Source organism: Heliconius melpomene, chromosome 18, assembly GCF_056956725.1.
Source record: "Heliconius melpomene rosina isolate 202511_hmr_F chromosome 18, ASM5695672v1, whole genome shotgun sequence".
In the NCBI taxonomy this organism is placed as follows: Eukaryota; Metazoa; Arthropoda; class Insecta; order Lepidoptera; family Nymphalidae; genus Heliconius; species Heliconius melpomene.
The window spans coordinates 12646089-12666994 of NC_140406.1; the positions used below are offsets into that span (position 1 = coordinate 12646089).

The 20906-nt window shown below is 34.1% G+C and overlaps 1 protein-coding gene across 1 annotated transcript in view; it reads left to right on the plus strand.

The window, feature by feature from the left end:
• The first annotated feature begins 389 nt into the window (after positions 1–389).
• Positions 390–20906, plus strand: part of LOC146529625 (uncharacterized) — a 28818-nt gene continuing 8301 nt past the window's right edge. The window contains exons 1-18 of the mRNA XM_085201641.1: positions 390–656; positions 9532–10299; positions 10772–10951; positions 11442–11593; positions 12120–12227; positions 14023–14177; positions 14626–14729; positions 14855–14999; positions 15291–15400; positions 15587–15773; positions 16801–16973; positions 17375–17538; positions 17702–17842; positions 18228–18445; positions 18740–19318; positions 19642–19753; positions 20223–20355; positions 20468–20664. Of these exons, the coding sequence (XP_085057767.1) occupies positions 557–656; positions 9532–10299; positions 10772–10951; positions 11442–11593; positions 12120–12227; positions 14023–14177; positions 14626–14729; positions 14855–14999; positions 15291–15400; positions 15587–15773; positions 16801–16973; positions 17375–17538; positions 17702–17842; positions 18228–18445; positions 18740–19318; positions 19642–19753; positions 20223–20355; positions 20468–20664 (3726 nt within the window). The 5' untranslated portion in view covers positions 390–556. The remainder of the gene's footprint in view (positions 657–9531; positions 10300–10771; positions 10952–11441; positions 11594–12119; positions 12228–14022; positions 14178–14625; positions 14730–14854; positions 15000–15290; positions 15401–15586; positions 15774–16800; positions 16974–17374; positions 17539–17701; positions 17843–18227; positions 18446–18739; positions 19319–19641; positions 19754–20222; positions 20356–20467; positions 20665–20906) is intronic.

A 20906-nucleotide genomic window follows, 5' to 3' on the forward strand; every position in this document is an offset into this window, starting at 1 on the left:
TTGCTTGCTGCAGCTTTAATTTCAAAAAGCAAAGTGAAGACTAAAAATTGCATTAAATATTTTGTATTTTAACCATTAATTATATTATTATTATCACAAAAATAAATAAAATTATAGTGGATGCAATATTAATCAACAGTAAGATTAATTGTACTAGTCTGTGTACAATATTTTAAAATATATCAATTAATATTGAAATAAATACAACGTTCAGTTTTAAAATTATAAGAACCATTAAAATTATTAAACTTTATGTATCAAAGTTATTGTTACAATAACAAAAGTCGTAAATTATACCTAAATCATTTAAATTTACAAGTGCACGTTAATTGGAGCTTAATTATTATGTGGCAACATTGATTGTTTATTGACAAGGCGAATGACAGACGGCGGGGTCCGAGTTCGATGGCAACTTGATTGTAATAATTTTAAGGAAATACATGACTAGCTAACAAGATAATATCAGTCTGTGTATAAAATTGAAGTGAAAATGTGGTCTATATATATGATTTGAACTATATTTACACGAAATTTTCGTGATTATTGTACTATAAAGATGTATATTCATTACACGCTAGGAGCCATTTTTATTGTATTTATTTTGTGCGTTCATTGTGATAATGTTGATTCTAACAACGAAATCTTGGAAATTTATGGTGAGTTTTTATATTTCTTTTTGTTTGTTTACATAAAACAATAGTCTTTTGTAGTTTTTTAATTCTATGGTAGATCACGCCTAAGTATACTTAAACTGTCAATCTTAATATATCAATCTATGATATTTAGCGAAAGATTTAAAAAAAGTCTTGCGGCTCTTTAATGTAAATAAATATTTAAAAAAAAAAAAACTATTCTGAATGTGATATATATACGTGATATATTTTTATCTTAATGGGGCCTGCCAAGAATGTCAGATGCTATAGACATAGAAATGAAGAATCACATTCCTGTCTGTATTTAAGTATATATCTATTTATATTATATAAAGTATATAATAAATTAAAATAATTTTTATTTATAATAATCTTTTATTCTTTTCTAAAATTTTGTTAATCATAATTTTCAATTTTTGTTTACTTTAAGCATAACAGATTTGGTAAACTTGATCTAGGCAAACCTACTAAACAATGATAATAATAAAATTTTATTGATTCAACTAAACATATATTTTATCATATGTAGCTTAACACTGACATAGATTTGGTGAGGGAAACTAGTGTTATGCCACTCAATTCCTCATTCCCCCTGCATTGCTTAATTTTTGAGGCATTTTAGTTAAATGGGGGGAATTCAACACTGTGCCTCGTCTTCGTAACAGAGAGAAGAAATGAAAATAATTAGTTATCTGAATGGGAATTGAACCAACAAATGAGGTGTAGTCTTATAATAAACATACTACAACACAAATCTTAAATTTGCTTCTATTGGCCTCTTATTATGTTTTTTATAGTTTTTATATATAGACATTTCCAGTTAAAATTTGTAAATAATGGGAACTAGGTAAAAATACTATTTTTTTTGTTTGTGGGGATTGAACTTGCAACCATTCTGTTTATAGATAGACACTGCCACACTGCACCATAACATACCTTATCAAATTTTATACATTTCATTGTTCTAGTACATTGAATTAAATTAAAGTGTAACATTGAATTTTGAATTTGTTATGCAATGTCTTGGCAATTGGACAGTGTATGGGAAAAAGAGTGTCTTAACACTAAGTTCACTCTGGCCAGGTACCCAGCTACGTAGGAAAAGATGCTTTTTTTTAAACAGATGGTTTTTTTTATTATATTTTTCCAATCTACATTTACCAGTAATTTTAAAATATGCAGTCACTAGCAATGCAGATATCAAAAAAATACCATACAAATAAAACCAAACAATAGTATTTTATATCTTTTCCAGTAACACTGTGTCCACTGAATCCTACAATTATTTGTATCTGTACCAACTTGTCCTGTTTATTATCAACCATGCTTTCTTTGTAGAGTAAGTAGGCCAAAACACAACAAAAGGATGCATTTCAGAATTTTCCTTTTGTTTTCACTTGAATAGAGGCCAGATTCGTGCTTGATTAAATAAAAAAAAATAACTTTCTCAGCAGTGAAAGTCTTTAATGGTTGAAAAGTTGGTAAATTAGAATAGAGCATGACATGACATAACAGAATCATGGTGTGAAATGTAGAAGTGTTATTAAAGTGAATGTGCAAAAGATACTGCACATAGATATTTTTAGGCTTTTTATACATTATGAGGCTGTCATCGTGCAGAGGCACATCGTCTGACTGTAAATGTGATGATTGTAGATTCGATTACCAATCAAAAATATAATTTATTGATATTTTCTCACCCTGCTGAGAAGATAAAATGCAGTTTTAAGGTCTGCGGTCTGAAAATTGGCGGGAAAGTGGAGTACTGTTGCGGGGTTTGGTTTAGGGCATAGGCTATAAAGTCTATCGCACATGTTATTTCTTTGGTTCATTATGTTGCTTACTTTTTTCACATATTTTTCCTTCTTGTCTTATTATTAATATTTGTCTTGCAAGTTTTTCTTTGTACAACAAAAATATATGTTATTTATAAAAACATTAATTTTCCTCATGTGTAAAAAAATAATATTTATTGATAACATTGTTTGTTTTTTAATTACGTTATTTTATAACCAAGTTATTTTAACTCAAAATTCTGTGACAATATTCACTTGTAGTAAACATGTTTTTTACACCAAAAGCTATTTTTTTTCCTTTTCTGCTAATGAATTAGTGGATTAACTGCACTGTCATAATATTTAGTATATGTAATATAGTAGCTTTTTATATCTTAGACTTCAAGCAACCTTTAGAAAATTATAGAACGATATATAAAGCTGCAATACAGATTTGTTTATGACTAGAAAGAAAAGTTAGTTCTATTGCCTAAGTGAGGTCCTTAAGCGTAAATAACGTATAGATAACACATAAAAATAGTAAGAGTATTAATAATTAAGACGAGACAATATCGCATCCACTAAAGCTCAAACATTATATATTCGGACACAAGTATACTATTTTAACAAATATTATTCAAAGTATTATAAAGTAAATATTAATGGAAATAGAAAAGCGATTCTCAATTTTCACTCTTTGTATAAATTACCATTTAGCTCAGTTGCCACAATTTTATTAGTATATTCAAAAGTGTGACTAAACGTAAATGCGACAGGTTGTGGGTTTGGTTCCCACTCCAGGAAATGAAATTTCACCAGAATTCTACGAAAATTGGCGAGCGAAATGCGAGACAGGCTCTATCTGCTTACCCCGCTACATGCGGGATGCAGCGTGAAGCTGAGAGAGATCATGATAATTTCATAGTCATGCAAACAATCCTCTGATTTACAATTTTTAAAAATAACATTTTGCACGGGTGCGATGAACTAGGATGAACTAACTGGCCGATTATTGCCTCAATTTGGTAGAGGCACGTACGTGTTACAACCTACAACATTGCTCACCGTCTCGTACTGGAAATGACATTTGCACAACTCTCAGGATATTTATAAACACTCTTGTTTATATTAATTAGTTAAGTGACATTCTCTAAGATAAAAAGTTATCGTAACCTTTGTATGAGACATAGTGTAGAGATTTTTTTCTGTGGCTGTTAGTCAAAGAAACAGCTATAATATGTTTAAGTATTACTTAATTACGTGATATGCAAAAAAAAACACTACACTGTATCCCGCATATAGCAGGATAGGTAGAAGGAACCTAGTGTTAAGACACTCTGTTCCGAACTTTCCGCCGAAATGAGTTGATTGAATATGTGTTGAGTACCGGGCTGTCCTGCCGACCCCCTATTGAGGATCGAACTCACGACAGTCCCATTGCAATTGCACCCTTGTGCCAATCCGCCACGACGGCCGCGAAATAATATGCAACAAAATTTTGTAATTAACAAATAGTTTCAATATTTAAAAAAAAATCCCATTTCGGCTTGTCGAAACTTTAACATGTATGGGAGATTAGCAAATTAAAATTTCCTACAAAAAACGAGGCCTGGCAATTTGCGAGTGATGCACTAGTACCACATAAATAAAACTAAAGTGTCAAGACGATGAGGGTACGGTTACGTGAGAGGAAGGTCATTTCCATTAGACAGTGACTCACTGCACCGGTGGGACACCGGCGGATCAGCTCGCGCGATAAACATCATTATATCGATGATCTAAAGTACACTATTCTATGAAAAACTTATATAAATGCAACGCGATGAAGAATAATGGAATCACCAAATTTTATGGTCGAACTCTCATGCTTATGGATCAGCTCCTCGATAGTTTTCGTTAACTTACCTTTGATGATTTCATTATTTCTTCAATACAAGTATAAAGCTATATGAAATTATGTCTAGCACAAGGGTGTTACTGAAAAGCGACGGTTGTAGATTCGACCCCCACTCGGGTAAATAAATTATTATTTATTATTATTTTCATTTTTTCGCTCTTCGCTTTCAAGCGTTGAGTTCCATCACTCAACGTCTCGAAAATTTAGGCGGAAACTGGGAAACGATGTGTCTTAACACTAGACTCCCTTTTACTTATCCTGCTATTCGAGGGATACGGCGTGAAACTGATTTTTTTCTAATGATCATCTTATTTTACTGTCGGACTAAAATAAAATTCTGAAATTAAAAACATTTTTTTTTGGCGAATCTGGGACATAGTTTTCATGTTTTATAACAGTTCTGTGCGAACTTTATAATGTACAATGATAATTATACTACGCGGCCTTAAAAAATAATAAAAATATTCATATATAGTATTTGCAAGTTATTTTAGTTAATTGTCATATAGATTATTTTTTTATATCATCGAGACTATTTTTAACAAACGAAAATTAGTAAGTAAATTAATGTTTGGTGTTGATACACGAAATCTACTTCTTTTATTATTTAACTCACAGAAAGGAAGTAACGATTAATAAACGAGATAACGACGAATATTTGTGGTGTAAAACATAGTGCCTTTGTGTCTCCAATATCATCCTTTAGTCGGAATAGTGACATATTTCCGTCAGTATGCGCTAGTATTGATTAATATTTCTCTTGTGTAATTCAGCAGAATGTTTTATGACTATCAAACAAGAGAGAGATTTCATTTCACTGAGTGTTTGTAAAGTCATATTGTTTGGAAAACAAACGTACGGGACTAATTCGATTTGTATTTTGTTGTAAACATTCTCACCGAATGACGGCTCGTGGCCGCGGTTTACGACGTGGATGACAATTAGGAAGACAATGGCGAATTATTCTAATTAACACAGATATAATATTGATATATAAAATCTGTTTTTGTATAGACGTTTAAAAAAAACATGACACAATAGATAAAACGTTCTATCTTTTATTAAAAATAAAAATTATATTATATTTATATTTTTTCCAAAGTGTGGAATATTATTCGTTTCTTTATTGCTTAGAGTAAAAAAAAATAATAGTAAATCCTAAATATAAAAAAATATAGTAATATAGTCTGCCTATATATAGACATACGTAAAAAAAATAGGTCGAGTTTTCACGTGGAGTGCTTTTGAAATGTTAGCATTGCAGATGGGTTTTTCGGATGATCTAGATACTGGATCATCTATTGATAACGAATGTTTTTTTTAAAATTTTCTATGTATTGTATTTATGGATGTATATACATATACCTATATAAAGTTATAATAATGTTAAGAGTAAAGCCATTGGTGAAACTAGTGTCGTAACGTCTAAAAAAGCCATCGCAACCTACATTTTGCATATATTATACCTACTCCGTAGCAAATTATTTTCAAGATCGCTTTAAATTCTTTTTTTTATAATTATATTAAAAATATGTCATTAGTTAGAGCATTCCCTAGTTTACTTGCGTAATATAAGTACTATTTATTCTTGTTAGATAGAATTACAAGCGTGTGACTGTGGACACAAGGTATGGGTTCGATTCCCACTCGAGGAAATGAAATATCCTACCTACCCTGCTGTGTGCGGGATACAGCGTAAAACTAAAAACAGAAGTATTATGTATGTATGTATGCGCCTAGTAGTATGTGTGTTATACCGTCAAGAGCATTGTCGCCCGCATTCTCTTTTTATACAAGAGGGATTCACTTAATTGTCACGTGATATCCTGAAGATTAACAATCGCTGATTTTGATGTAGATGGTTAGATAATATAAACATCGCACTCAAAGGCAGCCGTTTTCTTTTCTACTTACTTTGCGTGTGTAGGAATAATTTGAATATGTTATTTGCAATTGGCTTTCTTTTGCCTCTAAACGAACATTATGAGTGTCGTCTAGATAGAATAAACATACATATACATACAAACACACATATTATAGTGGGGAATCGGATTGTCTTATACTAGGTTCCCAGGTTCCCCCTGCCTACTCTGCTGAGTGGGATATAGCACGAAGCTAAATAAAAATATACATTGAACGGTTTTTACGTAGAAATCAAGTCCATAGTTATATCGGTCCATATAGGAAGTTACATGATAAAATTACATTTAATATTCTATTCTTACATACAAAAAACCCATGACTAAGACTAAGTGAAAATCCTAACCAAAGTATTTAAGCGAATTTAATCAAATTAAAAATATAAAAAAAAAAAATTAAATTAAATCAGCTTCACGCTGTATCCCGCCTACAGCAGGGTAGGCAGAGGGAACCTAGTGTTAAGACACTCTGCTCGAAACGTTAAACCGAATTTTTGAGGGCGGCGGAATAAAAATGTATTTTTTTAATAATCCATTCCCTCGAGTGGGAATCGAACACCATAACCGCGTTACAGTCGCACCCTTGTTCCCTTGCGCCACGGCGACCTCGAATAGTAAGAAATAAAATATATTTTATGTTCGTCGTAGTGGCTTAGTTGCCTCGAGGCAACTTCCACTTCCTCTGTAGTTGTGGATTTGTATTGTCACTCAGAAATATTTATATTCGAAGTCAACTTGATGTGGCTCAGAAATAATGACATAGGATTATAAATTAGCCAATTTAATGACCCATTTTTCAAGAAGCTATGTACAATTTCGTCTTGAAAAAAAAAATATTTCTACCAAAATAGATATATATAAAAATGAAATACTTTAGATTATAAATAATTTAAAAATATCATCAATGATATTTTTAAAATAATCTCAACGTCACAACCTTAACAATGAACTCATTGTGACTAATTATGCGCGTAAAGGATATCACTACTTAAAGAGCTACCTACTTGTAGTAGTGATAATTGTCTGTTTTAATAAGTCATTGACAGCCCACAGTGTTTATTTAGCTTTACGCATCTCCATTATAGGTGCTTATCAATAGACAATGTTAAGGCTCTCCGTTCTCCACTTTTTAACAATTTAAGGCATTTTGGCATTGAACAGAATGATAAAACTAAACTTTATTTCATCAGCATTCGCTCGGATGCTTACGGGTATCAAACCCGTACACATGGCTTGTGCAATCGGGCTGTGTCTTAATGGCACTGCGTCAGGATGGTAATAAGTGATAAGATTATATCAGTTTCCGTTCATTTCCATAATATGTCCTAAAGCATGGTTTAAATCTGATGTCGCCTGTTTATATATTTGTTTTTTAAATGTAATGTTTTAGATATATTTTTCATCATGGCACGATTTCTGGGTATTTACTTTTAAAAAAAATAAAATCACCTTCCTCAAGGGTAATCAGAAGTTAGTTGCATCATGAATCAATAACGGAAATGCTGATACTCGATGTTTCCTCCGTTTGTGCGAGTTCTATTATTAACTGGCTGACTATCTAGAGAGGCTGTCTAAGGTTGAGAAATTCATTGACAGGTTCGACCTAAGTGTAACTTTTAACTTTTGATAACTCTTCAAGCTAATTTTTATCTTTAGTTATGTACATATACAATATGTTGTATGTTTCAAATCCTTAATGTTTTCCTTGTGGTTCTTGATCCTAGAATATAGATAATTGTAGCGATATCGTCATCTTTTTCTAGTTAAGTTTACATTCACAGAAATAGACGATGTAATGGAGTATTGTATGGTTTTTACTTGAGTTAACTTCAGAAATTTATAAATTAAGACATTAACAGATTACCCATGTAATAAAATTATAATATTTTTTTAATTTATGCTAACTTTTACTTGCAATTTCGACTTCGAAGACTAATTGAAATAATTATAACACTATAATATAAGACATTCTAAGAGTCCGAGGTGACTCTGACAGCCGATAGGTGTAGTGGGTTCCGTAGAAATAATTAATGTGATGGAATATTTGGCCTATACTCCTATAGTACTACTTATGTACAGTAGTTCCTTAGGTTAGTGCCTTCAACCACACAAACTCTTCAGCTTCATTGGGATAAACATACATATAAGGATATCGTGCTTCAGTTACGTCCATTTTTTTTTATTCAAATGTTTTCAATGTTCATCCATTTCTAACATCTGTTAGGTATTTAACTAACTAACAGTACTAATTATAGCGACAGATTGAGCCAATTTGTATTTTTATAATACGTTGAGTTATTTTCGTAACCTAATTTTGACTAGTGCTTACGGGTTGCGTTCTCTTTGTATATCTACATAATATTTAAACATAATATTGGAAATATAGTATTAGTGCCCAATTTTTGTTGATTTTAAACATTTCCTTATTGATTTATTCTTGTATTTACAAAACTTATATACTTGTGTAAATATAGTTCACACAAGTCGGCTAAGAGGATTAAATCAAGTATTTCAACTAGACTTTGATAAGAGACGAATATAAATAGTGTTGATAACATATCTTAAGGTCGTATGCACAGAACCGTTATTTTTTTACTAAGGAAGTATTCGATAATAACGGAAGCTTCGGAACGATTACAGTATGTCACTCAGATAGCTTTAATCTGGGATGAAAATGTAATTTATTCCAACATCGACGTATGTAATATATGCCGTAAGGCGACGGTTGTGGCTTCGATGCCCACTCGAGGGAATGAATTATTACTTATTCTTTTTTTGTTCGCTCTAGCACGCACGCAATGCCTCGAAAAAATCAAAACGTGGAAAGTGTGGAACGCAGTGTCTTACCACTAGGTTCCCTCTGCTTTCCCTGCTGTGTGCGGGATACAGCGTGAATTTGATTATAAGTTTTTTTTTATCTACGTAATATTAAAACTTCACTCATTTTTTACTCGCACTTGACCTCTTTACTGCAGCACTAGTGATGGTATTCTTTCCTTAATAACGCGGTCGTGATAAGTGGTTTAACGCTGTTAGTTATAGCACGGCAATAATCTGTATTTTGTCAAGACGCTGGCTCAGTCGAAGCGGAGGGCCCTTCGTGTGTGCGAGCGGGTAGTCTAGATGGCATTGTCTATGCGATATTAGGCTGGGTCAAGTTTAGCGGGTTTTCCTTACTGGATATGTAAAACACATATGGAGATATCGCTGTATACATTTAATTTTATGCACAGATACCTAAGGTAAGACTTATTTCATTCACTTAATTGGCTTTGTTATTTTTACAGTTCCGTCCGCTCCACAAAACCTTACAGCAAACAGGGTGTCAGCAGACGAGATACACTTACTGTGGACCCCGCCCGCCGCGTACACGACGGTACGTCTACGTTCGAGTCCCACGGAAATTGTTGTTGACAAACAAACGTCAAAACCGGAGCCAGATCTTACAGTGATACCAAAAAAGGAAAAGGAAATACAAGCGGACGAGTCCATTAGTGAAGAAATTAATGACGACCGCCTGATAATAAACACTCCCACTAGCCAGGAGAGAGTGAAAGATGTCGACTACACATACAACTTATATAAAAATGAAAAACAAAAATATAACGAAGATTTCACAGATTCCGACACAATGGCTGACTCGTACGTGCGGAATAAACGAGATATACGATCTCATAGGCATAGGAAGAGACGTCAAGACAACATAACCGATGCAAAGTTACATTTAGAGAGGAATACTGCGGAGGAGACGCACCAGGCTTTCGAATTGCCAATTGAAGTGGTTAAAAAGTCACTAAACGTAGTACCACCTCGCGAGGACGTGACGCAAATAGCGTACGTGCTGTATTATGAGGAAGGGGTGACTATAAAGAAGGCTCCCAGCGATCTGGCGTCGGTGTCTGGAGTGCAAACCTCTGATGAAATTAAAAGGAGGAACGTGTTTAGAAGTGATCTGGGTATGCAGGATTATTGGAATGCAACGAGGAATTTAACGTTATTGAATAAGTCCGGATTGTCTAAGACTATGGTTGTAGGGTTCACCTTGAGGAATTTAAGTGAGTATGGACAATTTTGTTGTTGGAATTTATGTTGTAAGTTTTAGTAATATGTGATGATTTTGCTTGATTCAGTTAGTGTTTATATGAAATGAAAAATTAAAAGAAACGCAATGTTTTGGTACTAAAACATGATTTTTTTTAATATAATTATTACACATTACTCACTGAAAAATTAGAAAGTAAAATGTTAAAAAAGTCATCAAGTTAAAACAAAATTCTAATATATAATTATTATAATAATATAATGCTGTAGTATTTTAAATTAAATCATTATATTGAGAGTTTGTGACATAAAACTTTGCCACCACCACAAACAACACTTTGTAACCACCTTATTCTTAGTTTCTTCAATTGTGAACTTTTACCGGCAGTATTTGCCTTTGAGAAAACAAGCTTTCTATTCAATGCAAATTGAGCATATACAAATTTCCTTGCAATTTAATTATTACAAATGAATCATATTTTACAGAACCGTTCACACCGTACAAAATCTGGGTGCGTGCGTTTTACAACTTCCCATTAGGAGGGAAGATGTCGTCTGACCTCTTGGAGCGTCTCGGTGCGCAGTCGGAGCCGCTTTATGTATTGACTGATGTAAAACCTCCTTCTGCACCTGTTATACTCAATTTGACATGTGATCAACCGAATGGTAAGTTTTGTATTTTTTTATTTTTTATTATTTTAATTTTTTTATTTTTAATACTTTATTACACCATAATTGATATTAATTAACTAAAACACAAAACGAAAAACAAACTTCTGTAAGTAATTACATTATTACTCAAAACATTTAGTTACAAATTTATATGGTATATTATATTTGGTAATTTAGTTCATAATGCTGATTTATACATGATAAAATTTAGACGTTAAACTTTTATAGCTAATTTGGATGTATCTACCTTGGAATGTTAAAGAGACTCTGGAGTTAGAATATTACATTCTCGAGTTTCCACTCGAATTTTATTAGTTACTAGAGCGAAATTATGAACATATGATTCATTCTCCCTAATCACTCGCGTTTGGAGTTAGATGCTGCTATATTGCGTCACTGGGCAAAAAAATACCAAATAATTTAACAAATATGTATGTGTTCATAAGTTGTATACGTGATCAGATATATAACGTCCCTCCATCAGGATTGCTCTACCTCCAATGGCGTCAGCCCCCAGAGTACAATAACTCACTCGATCAATATGTGGTCACGCTAAGGAAGATACCCGAGCAGCAGCCGAGGACGAGGCTCACGCTGCCGACTAATAAAGATGAAATTGAAACTACTATTAGTGTTGTAAGATGTTTTTTTATGGTTTTAGTTCCTTTTTTTTTTCAGCGCCACGCCTGTATTCCTCACACAGCAGGGTAGGCAAAGGGAACGTAGTGTTAAAACATTGTTTTTCTGCCGCCGAATTCTGCAGTCATTGTGTTGAGTGGCGGAACTCAACGCCGTGCTTTGCCTCTACACCAGAGCGAACAAATGAAAATATTAAATATTTCATTTCGTCGAGTGGGCATCGAACTTACAACCTGTCGCGTTTACAGTCACACTTTGTATCCTTACGCGACGACCAGCCTCGAAATCAAAATTACATTTTGTTGCAAATTAAAAGGAAAAAAAGGAAAATTAAAAAATCCAATTGTATTGTTCTATTCTTAATTTATGGCGTAGTTTTTACTTAATTGCATAAGTAATCTTATCAAATTTTATACTAGATGCACATACGGCTAATTGCAATTTAATTTGTCATGTTTTTTGTTTACTTTAATCTTCGATCAAACATACGTCATTAAGTTCAAAGAAATTACATTTTCTCCAGAAAGTTGAATTATGGAACGTAACAAGATACGAAGTGAAGGTGTACGCGGTGACGCTGTCCATTGCGCGTCCCAACACACTCATTAACGGTTCGGAATCTCCTCCAGAGGTGAGTGTTAATGCTATACATTTTTTGTAGATTAATTATCAGCAATCTTCAGACATCTTGTATAAATGATTTTTTTTAAACATTTACTACATAATACCAGATGCCTATACATAATATGTAAAATTATCTAAATATTTTAGGAAAGAAAATGCCCCAACAATAAGTACAGTATCATGTGTTAACTTTCGATGTATGATTTAGTCATTTTTTTAGCTATATTATATGAAAAAAAAAATTCATTTACTAAATAATAAATTATACAAAATGAATAAATTCAGAGATTCTATATTTTTGTTACAAATTTTCATACGACCTGTCACCCTGTACAAACCAAACAGATCGCACCCTCAGAATTAAAGTTCAGGTCACTTTTAGGTCACCTCGTAACAGAAATATTTTGTGGAAATTTTCCCTTTGAACCTTGGAATAACAAACAGGTTTTTTATATTCAGTTTTTAGAAAAATCAGAAGTTACAGAAGTTTTTTTAAATTAGGTCACATTTATTTTAATTACGGGTTGTGTATTTCTTGTACAAAACTATTGTACGGATTAAGATTAGTAGTAGGTATTAGAATTTTGCATAAAATTCCCACTTTCTAAGAGGCCGTATAGTACGACGCTCAAAGTAACTTAATATCTTATCGACTCATTGTAAATTGATTATGTCGAGCTGGACTATTTAAAATCCTATTCAAATCCGTCTAGCCGTTTTCTTAATGTTTTTTTTAATTTATTTTTTTATATTCTTTATTACACAAAATTTAATACATAAAAAATATACAATATTAAATCTCTTATTTTTAAATTTAAATCATAATTTATTAATTTACTCATCTGTTGTACTTTTGTTTTCTAATAAAAATATCACCTTAAAAACATTATCCATACCTATATTGAAAAGTCAAGTTTCAGCTAATTCAACAAAACAGTTATTTATAGCATTTTTTTCGAATAAAATTCTTTGAAAGTTAACCTTATTCTTTTTAACTTTTTTATTATTGTATATTTTTTCTTCCAATTGTACATACACCGATCCGTTACGATTTTATTATAAGTATAAATTGGAAAATTATTCGCATATTTAATTATTGTTATAATTTTTACAATATGTAACTATGCCGATGACCATGACATATAAAAATTGCAAAAACTAAATCCATTTTTGGGTGAATTTCATTTAATATTAAATTTATTTCGTTTCGAGGTTACTATTGCAGGTAAAATGCATTTTTCATGCTGAAATCTGTGCCAAAATTTGAAATTAATTGGTGATTGAAATTTAGGCCGAATTCGTTTGTGCTATCATTTTTTTTAAATAAGTAGGTAGACGCTACGATGCAAAAAATATTTTATTTCTGTTGCTTCTCTTTTACATAGCACATGGTTACCTTCCTTAAGTGACATAAGTGTTATGTCGTATAATGTTTTAATTTAACTTCATCATTTTCCGTCTGATTCACACTGCCGCCCCAACATTGATTTAATAAAAAAATAACATACAGAGAAAATTCTCTGAATTGTTATCTGAACCACAAGGAAAGCCACATAACTTTCAAAAAACCAAACTTTCCTCAAATTATAATCTATAAATTATATATTTTATTTTCCCGCTCTGGTAATAAACTCTCGTACTCTATGTACGGCGTTAAGTTCCGCCACTCAACACGCAATGTTTCAGTAAATATGCAGTGTGGTGGGATCGTAGTGTCTTAACACTACATAGGTTCTCTCTGCCTACCCTGCTATATGCGAAATACAGCGTGAAACTATAACAAAATAATTTGATTATTACAGGAAGTGTCAAGCGATCTTTGCGCGGCACATTCCGATGCCTTGTCGCCGGAGGACTTCTCTCAAGTGAAGCGAGCTGGTAACTCGTTCGTGGCATTGCTAGCGGCGGCGCTGTTGACAGTATTGGCGGCGATTAGCGCCGCTTTGGTTTATTGGAGGTGACATGTTGTTTTTATACAGTATAAGAGAGTTGTATATTATGATTGTCAATGTGATAGTTGTGGGTTCGATTCCCGCTAAGAATAATGTATTATTTTCATTTCTCCGTTTTGGTAAAACAAGGAATTGAGTTCGGAAAGAGGTAACGAAATATCTAAATTATTATTTTTTATTTAATTTAAATAATATGAGGTATAAAACATGAAGTTATAAAAAATAATGACAGTGGACAGAATAAACATATCATTCATCTTTACTAGATCCTTTTTATCACTTCATGTATATTTGGAAATAATATTTTCATTTATATTCCTTTATTATTTCTAAAATTACGAGTTAATGTATTGATTTTGTTGACATTTTACAATAAGATTATTGTTGACACTTTATACTTAGTGGTTTATACTTGATTTAATTTTGTTCAATTTATAATAAAATATTGTTTAGATGCAGATCTCGTGTCAGCAAGTGTATCAGTGCTGCATACAATTATTTGGAGGAAGGCGGTGAGAGGGCAGCACGAGCGCCGCTCAATACATACAAGAAGCCTGGTATGTTATAAAATGCTTATTTAGTTATTGAGACACTCTGTGTTGAGACACACTGTGTGTAGTGTTGAGACACTCTGTTTCCATGAAGTCAAAGTTTAGATAGTTTAATTGAATATGTCCTGCAGTGGTGCAGTGCTCGCCGGTGGCGGCGTGCGCGGCGGCGGCGCAGTGCCCCCCGCGCATGGCGGGCGCGGCGCACCCGCTCGTCCGCGCGCGCCACTTCCCCGCGCACGTGGCCGCGCTGCACGCCGACGGGGACATTGGCTTCAGGTAATACGGTATAATCTATATCTGTTCATATATACTATATGAGAAACAATTACAGCATTCCTATACAAGATAAGATTATGAGATCGGATAGAGAGCGAACTGTGACCGTTAAGTGCTATTCAACTGATAATAAACTTTCTAAATCCATAATATAAAGGAAATTGAATTTAGGTAACAGTAAAATATTGAAATATGTTAAAGGATGTATTAAAAAAAATGTAATTATAAATAATAGAAACGAAAATAAGAATTTAATATAAAATATTTCATAAATATTATCTTAAATTGCAGCAAAGAATACGAAATAGTAGTGGCAAAATCAGCTGCGCTTGCCCACACAAGTCATCACAGTTACAGACCAGAAAACAGGCTCAAAAATCGCTACTTAAACATAACTGCATGTAAGTATTAAATATAAAGTTCTTTTAAAAACTTTATTTAATGTCCACTTTTTGCAGGGTGAATAGATAAAACTATTTATATACTTTGCTTTTAAAAACCAAATATTTGAGTTCCGCAATGGCAAAAATTGTATGCATTTTCTAAAAAACGATGTTTGCTAACATTAATATGATATCTCATTCCAGACGACCACTCGCGTGTGTGCGTGTCTGCGGGCGCGCGCTGCGGAGCGGCGGGCTGCGTGGGCGCGGGGCGCGGCGCCGCCTGTGACTACGTCAATGCTAACTTCATCGACGGCATGCTGCCCGCGCTGCCTTCGCGCGCCACACGCCGCGTTGAACGCCGTCTTGAGCGCCGCGCACGCCCCAATAGGTAGGGTTTGTGATCGACTATAATTAAAACTAGTGATATCACAGTTTCTGTTACTAATGTTTTTACTATAATAACCTAGATAATACTGTCGTATTATATTGAATCATTGCTGTTGTTCAATATATATATTTACTAGCGGACGCGCGCAGCTTCGCTTACGTATTTAGGAGTGAATTCTAATAAACCATGAAACATGTGTTCAATGAAATATTTTTAAGAGTCTAAATATCATTTTTTTTAAAAATCGGTGGCGATTTAAGAATTTTCCCATACAAACTTTCAACCCCTTATTTGCACCCTTAGGGGGTGAATTCTAGAAAACCATGAAACATGTGTTTAATTATATACGTTTAAGAGTCTAAATATCATTTTTTTTAAAAATCGGTGGCGATTTAAGAATTTTCCCATACAAACTTTCAACCCCTTATTTGCACCCTTAGGAGAAGAATTCTAGAAAACGATGAAACACGTGTTCAATTAAATACTTTTAAAAATCAAAATTTCAAATTTTATAAAAATCGGTGCCGATTTAAATTTTTTTCCATACAAACTTTGAACCCCTATTTCACCCCTTTAGGGTTAAAATTTTTCAAAATCCCTTCTTAGTGGATGTCCAGAATACGAAAGTAAACTTTTGTCCAAATTTAAGGTTTCTACGCACAGCGGTTACGGCTGTGCGTGCGTCTTACCTCAGTCAGTGAGGTCCTTTTATATATATATAGATTATTCCAGAATTACATTATTATTTTAAGGAACCGACGGTCTTGACACTAGGTTCCCTCTGCTAAATAAAAAGTTTATGATTGAGATAAAACGGCGGATGAGACAATATTTAAACATTTTCAATTCGCAGTCAGCGACAGAACGTATTCAGAGACGGAACTAATGTTAAAGAATGATAAAGTAAACTTCAATAGCTGCCTTACAACAAGTTATTTTCTCTATTACTATGGTACTAATTATATTAGTGTTATTACTTTCCAACAAAACGTAGTATTATTTAAATGAAATAAAAAAAATCCCACAGACAACCATCAGTGAAAGCAACGAAACCACCGCCAAATCTAGCAGAAGGCATAGAATCGGCGTTTCTCAATATCGAGTTTTCCGGTATAGTAGAGTCTGAGGACCAAGCGGAGGACTCGGACAGCGAGAGGAGCGATGACGATTCAGAACTGGACGATGTTTATGTGGATATAAGTTAGTATTGGCAATCTTTATTAGATAATAAGTTTTTTTATTTGAAATATTTTTGGAATAGTTTTCATTTTAGATTTCTTCGTTATTTTAATTACTGTCTTATATTAAATAAAAATATATTAAATTGTGCTAGGTGACAATATCTTCACACTTTGATTAGCTTTATATTAGTAGACTATTAAAAAAAATACTGTTAGAGACCGTCATGGCGTAACAGGACAGCGTATGCGTAATTGGAGAAATTATATATAACTTATTTTCGTTACGTCTTTCTCATATTTGGTTGGAATTCACATGGGGAGTTATCTCTGCTATTATGTGGCATATAGCCTAAAGTAAAAAAAAAATTATATTGGTCTCACAAGTATTAAATGTAATAAAATTTATTCATTTTGTTTCAGATGGAATACCCCGTCAAATAAAACTGGAGTGGGCGGTGTGGCGTCGCCGCTACATCGCCACGCAGGGCCCCACGCCCGCCACGCTGGACGCCTTCTGGCGTATGATATGGCAACACCGGGTCCACACCCTGGTCATGATCACTAATCTCGTGGAGAGAGGACGGGTAATGCATGCATTTGCTTATTTAATAAATAAGTTTAGTTTGTTGTTAATTTTAAAAGAATTTTAAAAAAAAATAAACCTAGTTTCAATTATTTTAATTAAAACTGACATGACTCGTCAACCGTACTGTAATCAATTGTAATAAAACTTTTTTTTTGTCTCAGAGAAAATGCGACATGTACTGGCCGGCGGGAGGGCGTGGCAGTTCAGCGGAGTTCGGTGGCATACATGTTACCCTACTATACGAGGATGTACGTGCGGCGTACACCGTGAGGCATTTACGTGTCAAATGTACTTTGCAAATGGTATGTGAATGTAGTTATTTTATTTATTTGTTTTAATTTGTTTTTGGTTTAAGTTTTATTGTGATTATAGGAGGGTAGGTTAAGTAAACTAACTCAGAGTTAAGAAACTACGTTTTCTATTTTTCCCCCGAATTCGAGACATTGATGGTTAAGTGGCGGAATTCAAAGTCATATTTTTTAAGAGCAACTGTTGAGTTTCTTCGGCTCTTCTCCGCAGAATACTCTTCCTAGACATGCAATATCTTTAAAATTGATTGGTGTATGTGGAACGGAATATCTTAATGGTCCCTCTACCTACCCTATATGCGGGAAATAGTTTAAAGCTAACAAGAAACAAATTGGTTTTTTACTCTGAAACACCAAATAATCCATATTAATTATGCAGGGCAGTGAACCCTGCAGCACCAGCAGTTCAAGCAGTTCTAGCGGCACCGGGAGCGTCAGTGGCAACGGTGGTAGCAATGGTGGCACCACGGACTCGCGTCACGTGGTCCAGTACCACTACACAGTGTGGCCTGATCACGGCACGCCACGGCATCCTCTAGCGGTGCTGCCTTTTGTACGAGCCGCTGCTGATCCAGCTACTGTGTTGGTGCATTGCAGGTATTGTAGATTATTATTATTATTATCCATTTTTCCATATACCGGATAGTAGTGACTGCGCTCCTTTTACTGGGGCAAAATATAGAGTAAAACATTTCAAACCCATATATAAAAAAATAAAGATTCGTCAGCAGTTTAGACGTTTTAGTTTATTATTTTCATTTCATGATTTTTATCTGCATTATATTACGTGTAAGGCAGTTGCAAATAGATACAAATAACGTCAACGTGTACTAGTGATTTTTCAGCTTTATAAAATTAGTAAAAATATTAATCTTTAAAATATTTTTACAGCGCTGGGGTTGGCAGAACAGGAACCTACATAGTAATAGACGCACAACTAAACCAATTAAAACTAACGGGCACCCTATCCCCATTAGGGTTCCTTTGTCGAGCTCGCACACAAAGAAACCACTTAGTACAAACAGAAGAACAATACGTGTTTGTACACGACGCCTTACTAGAGTATGTAAGATCTGGCAACACTGAAGTCGAATTCACCAAAGCCAGGCAATACCTAACGAAACTTCTAGAACCTATATCTGATGATGAACTGGCCGTCATGGATCTCAACCCACCGAAACAGAAAAGTATTAACGATTTAACTAACGGCTTGGATAATGACGTCACAAGTGTTCAATCAAATAACTGTAGTGATGAAATAGTGGAAAATGGTAGCCAAGTGTCAATAAAAACGGTCGATTTGAATAGTGAATCCATGGAGAAGTCTGAGAATCAAGAGAAGGATGGCTTGGTCAATGGGGATGATACAGAAGGTGTCTACGATTTGGCCCCCAGGTCGACTGATACGTATAGTAAAAAGATGCAAGCATACAATAATATGAATGAACAAGAAAAGGAGGAGATTAGGAGGTTAGATAATTGTGTTATGATTTTTAATCTTTGTTTAATTATTTGTTTTAGGCTGTCGTAGAGTAGCGTTATAGCATCTGAATGTGATGGCGATGATTGTACTTTCGATTCCTTCGCTCTGGCAGAAAAAGCGTGGCTTTAAGTACCGCCATTAAACACGGAATGTCTTAAAAATTGGATGATGCGTGGGGAACTTGGGCACTTTTCGTATATATATGCGGTATACAGCGTACAGATAAAAAAAATCTTATTTCATGATGATCACAAGTGATACATTTTCCTTGGTAATTGCATAATGATAAATAAGTAATATTTAATTTTAGGGCAAATCGTGCTGAGAACTACGCTCTATTGGAACGTATGCGGTCACTGTCGAACAGGCATCAAGCGTACCAAGGCCCGCCGCCGGTCAATTTGCTAGAAAAACAATTTCAGGTCAGTATACTATTGTAATAGTCCTACTTGGGTTGTGTATATGTGCAGAGAAACTTTTAGAAAATTTTATAAAATAAAGGTTTGTCATCCACTGGCTCTTGTGCCATGATATATTTTAACGATTTATATTTTTATAGATTATATCTTTTTATCAATTTTTATGTCCTGTAATTGATAATTGAGAGATATTCTATATCTGCAAATAATATTTATAACAAATTTATTATCATGCTAAACCCAACAAGCCAATATTAAAGAACTTAACTAAACTGAATATTATTTTCAATACTTATTGAACTTTTAACCTTTTATTGTTTTTTTATTGAGTAAGTGTGGGTAAAGATCTCTTTATTTTCTGGCTTTATTTTATGTTAGTATAAATATAAAAAGGTGGGACTATGCACATGCCCTTTCCTATGCACATGTTGACACCAACGATTTTCTTAAAGAATTTACAATTTATTTCCAGTTAATAACACGGTCGTGCGTAGAGCCAAGTGTATGCGCACGCGCACCCCACAATGCGGACAAGAACCGTTCTGGCGGTATCGTACCTTCAGATTCTGCTAGAGTTATGCTCGTGCCTAAACCTGGGGTGGAAGGTAGGTTTATTGTTATTGAGTCACATTATTCGAAATCATTATTTAATTCAGCATTGTGTCTCTATGATCTTATTAGAAGTAATAGAAGAAAAACCATCTAATTTCTTTACAGGCAGTGAATACGTGAACGCGAGCTGGGTATGTGGTCGACGAAGGTTGCGCGAGTACGCGGTGGCGCAGCACCCTGGTGCCCCCGGCAGTCCCTCAGCCCCTGGGGCTCCCGCCGCCCTCGGGGCCCCCGAGTTGTGGCGCCTGCTTTGGGACCATACTGCGCAGCTTGTACTGACATTGCATGATGAGAGTGATACGGTATGATAGTACACTTGCTGCTATTATTTGCGTTATGGTAGTTTTTATGTTGAAAAATATGAGTATGACGCATTTTTTTCCTTCTCAACTAAAGAGCGGATGTGGCGCAATGGCACAGCACGTAGCGGAAAACTATTCTTGTGAGTTGAAATTGTTCCACTCATTTTCGGGGGAATTAATTATTTTCCTTTTCTCGTTCTGGTAATAAGACAAAGCGCGCCATTGAGTTCCGCCATTCAGCT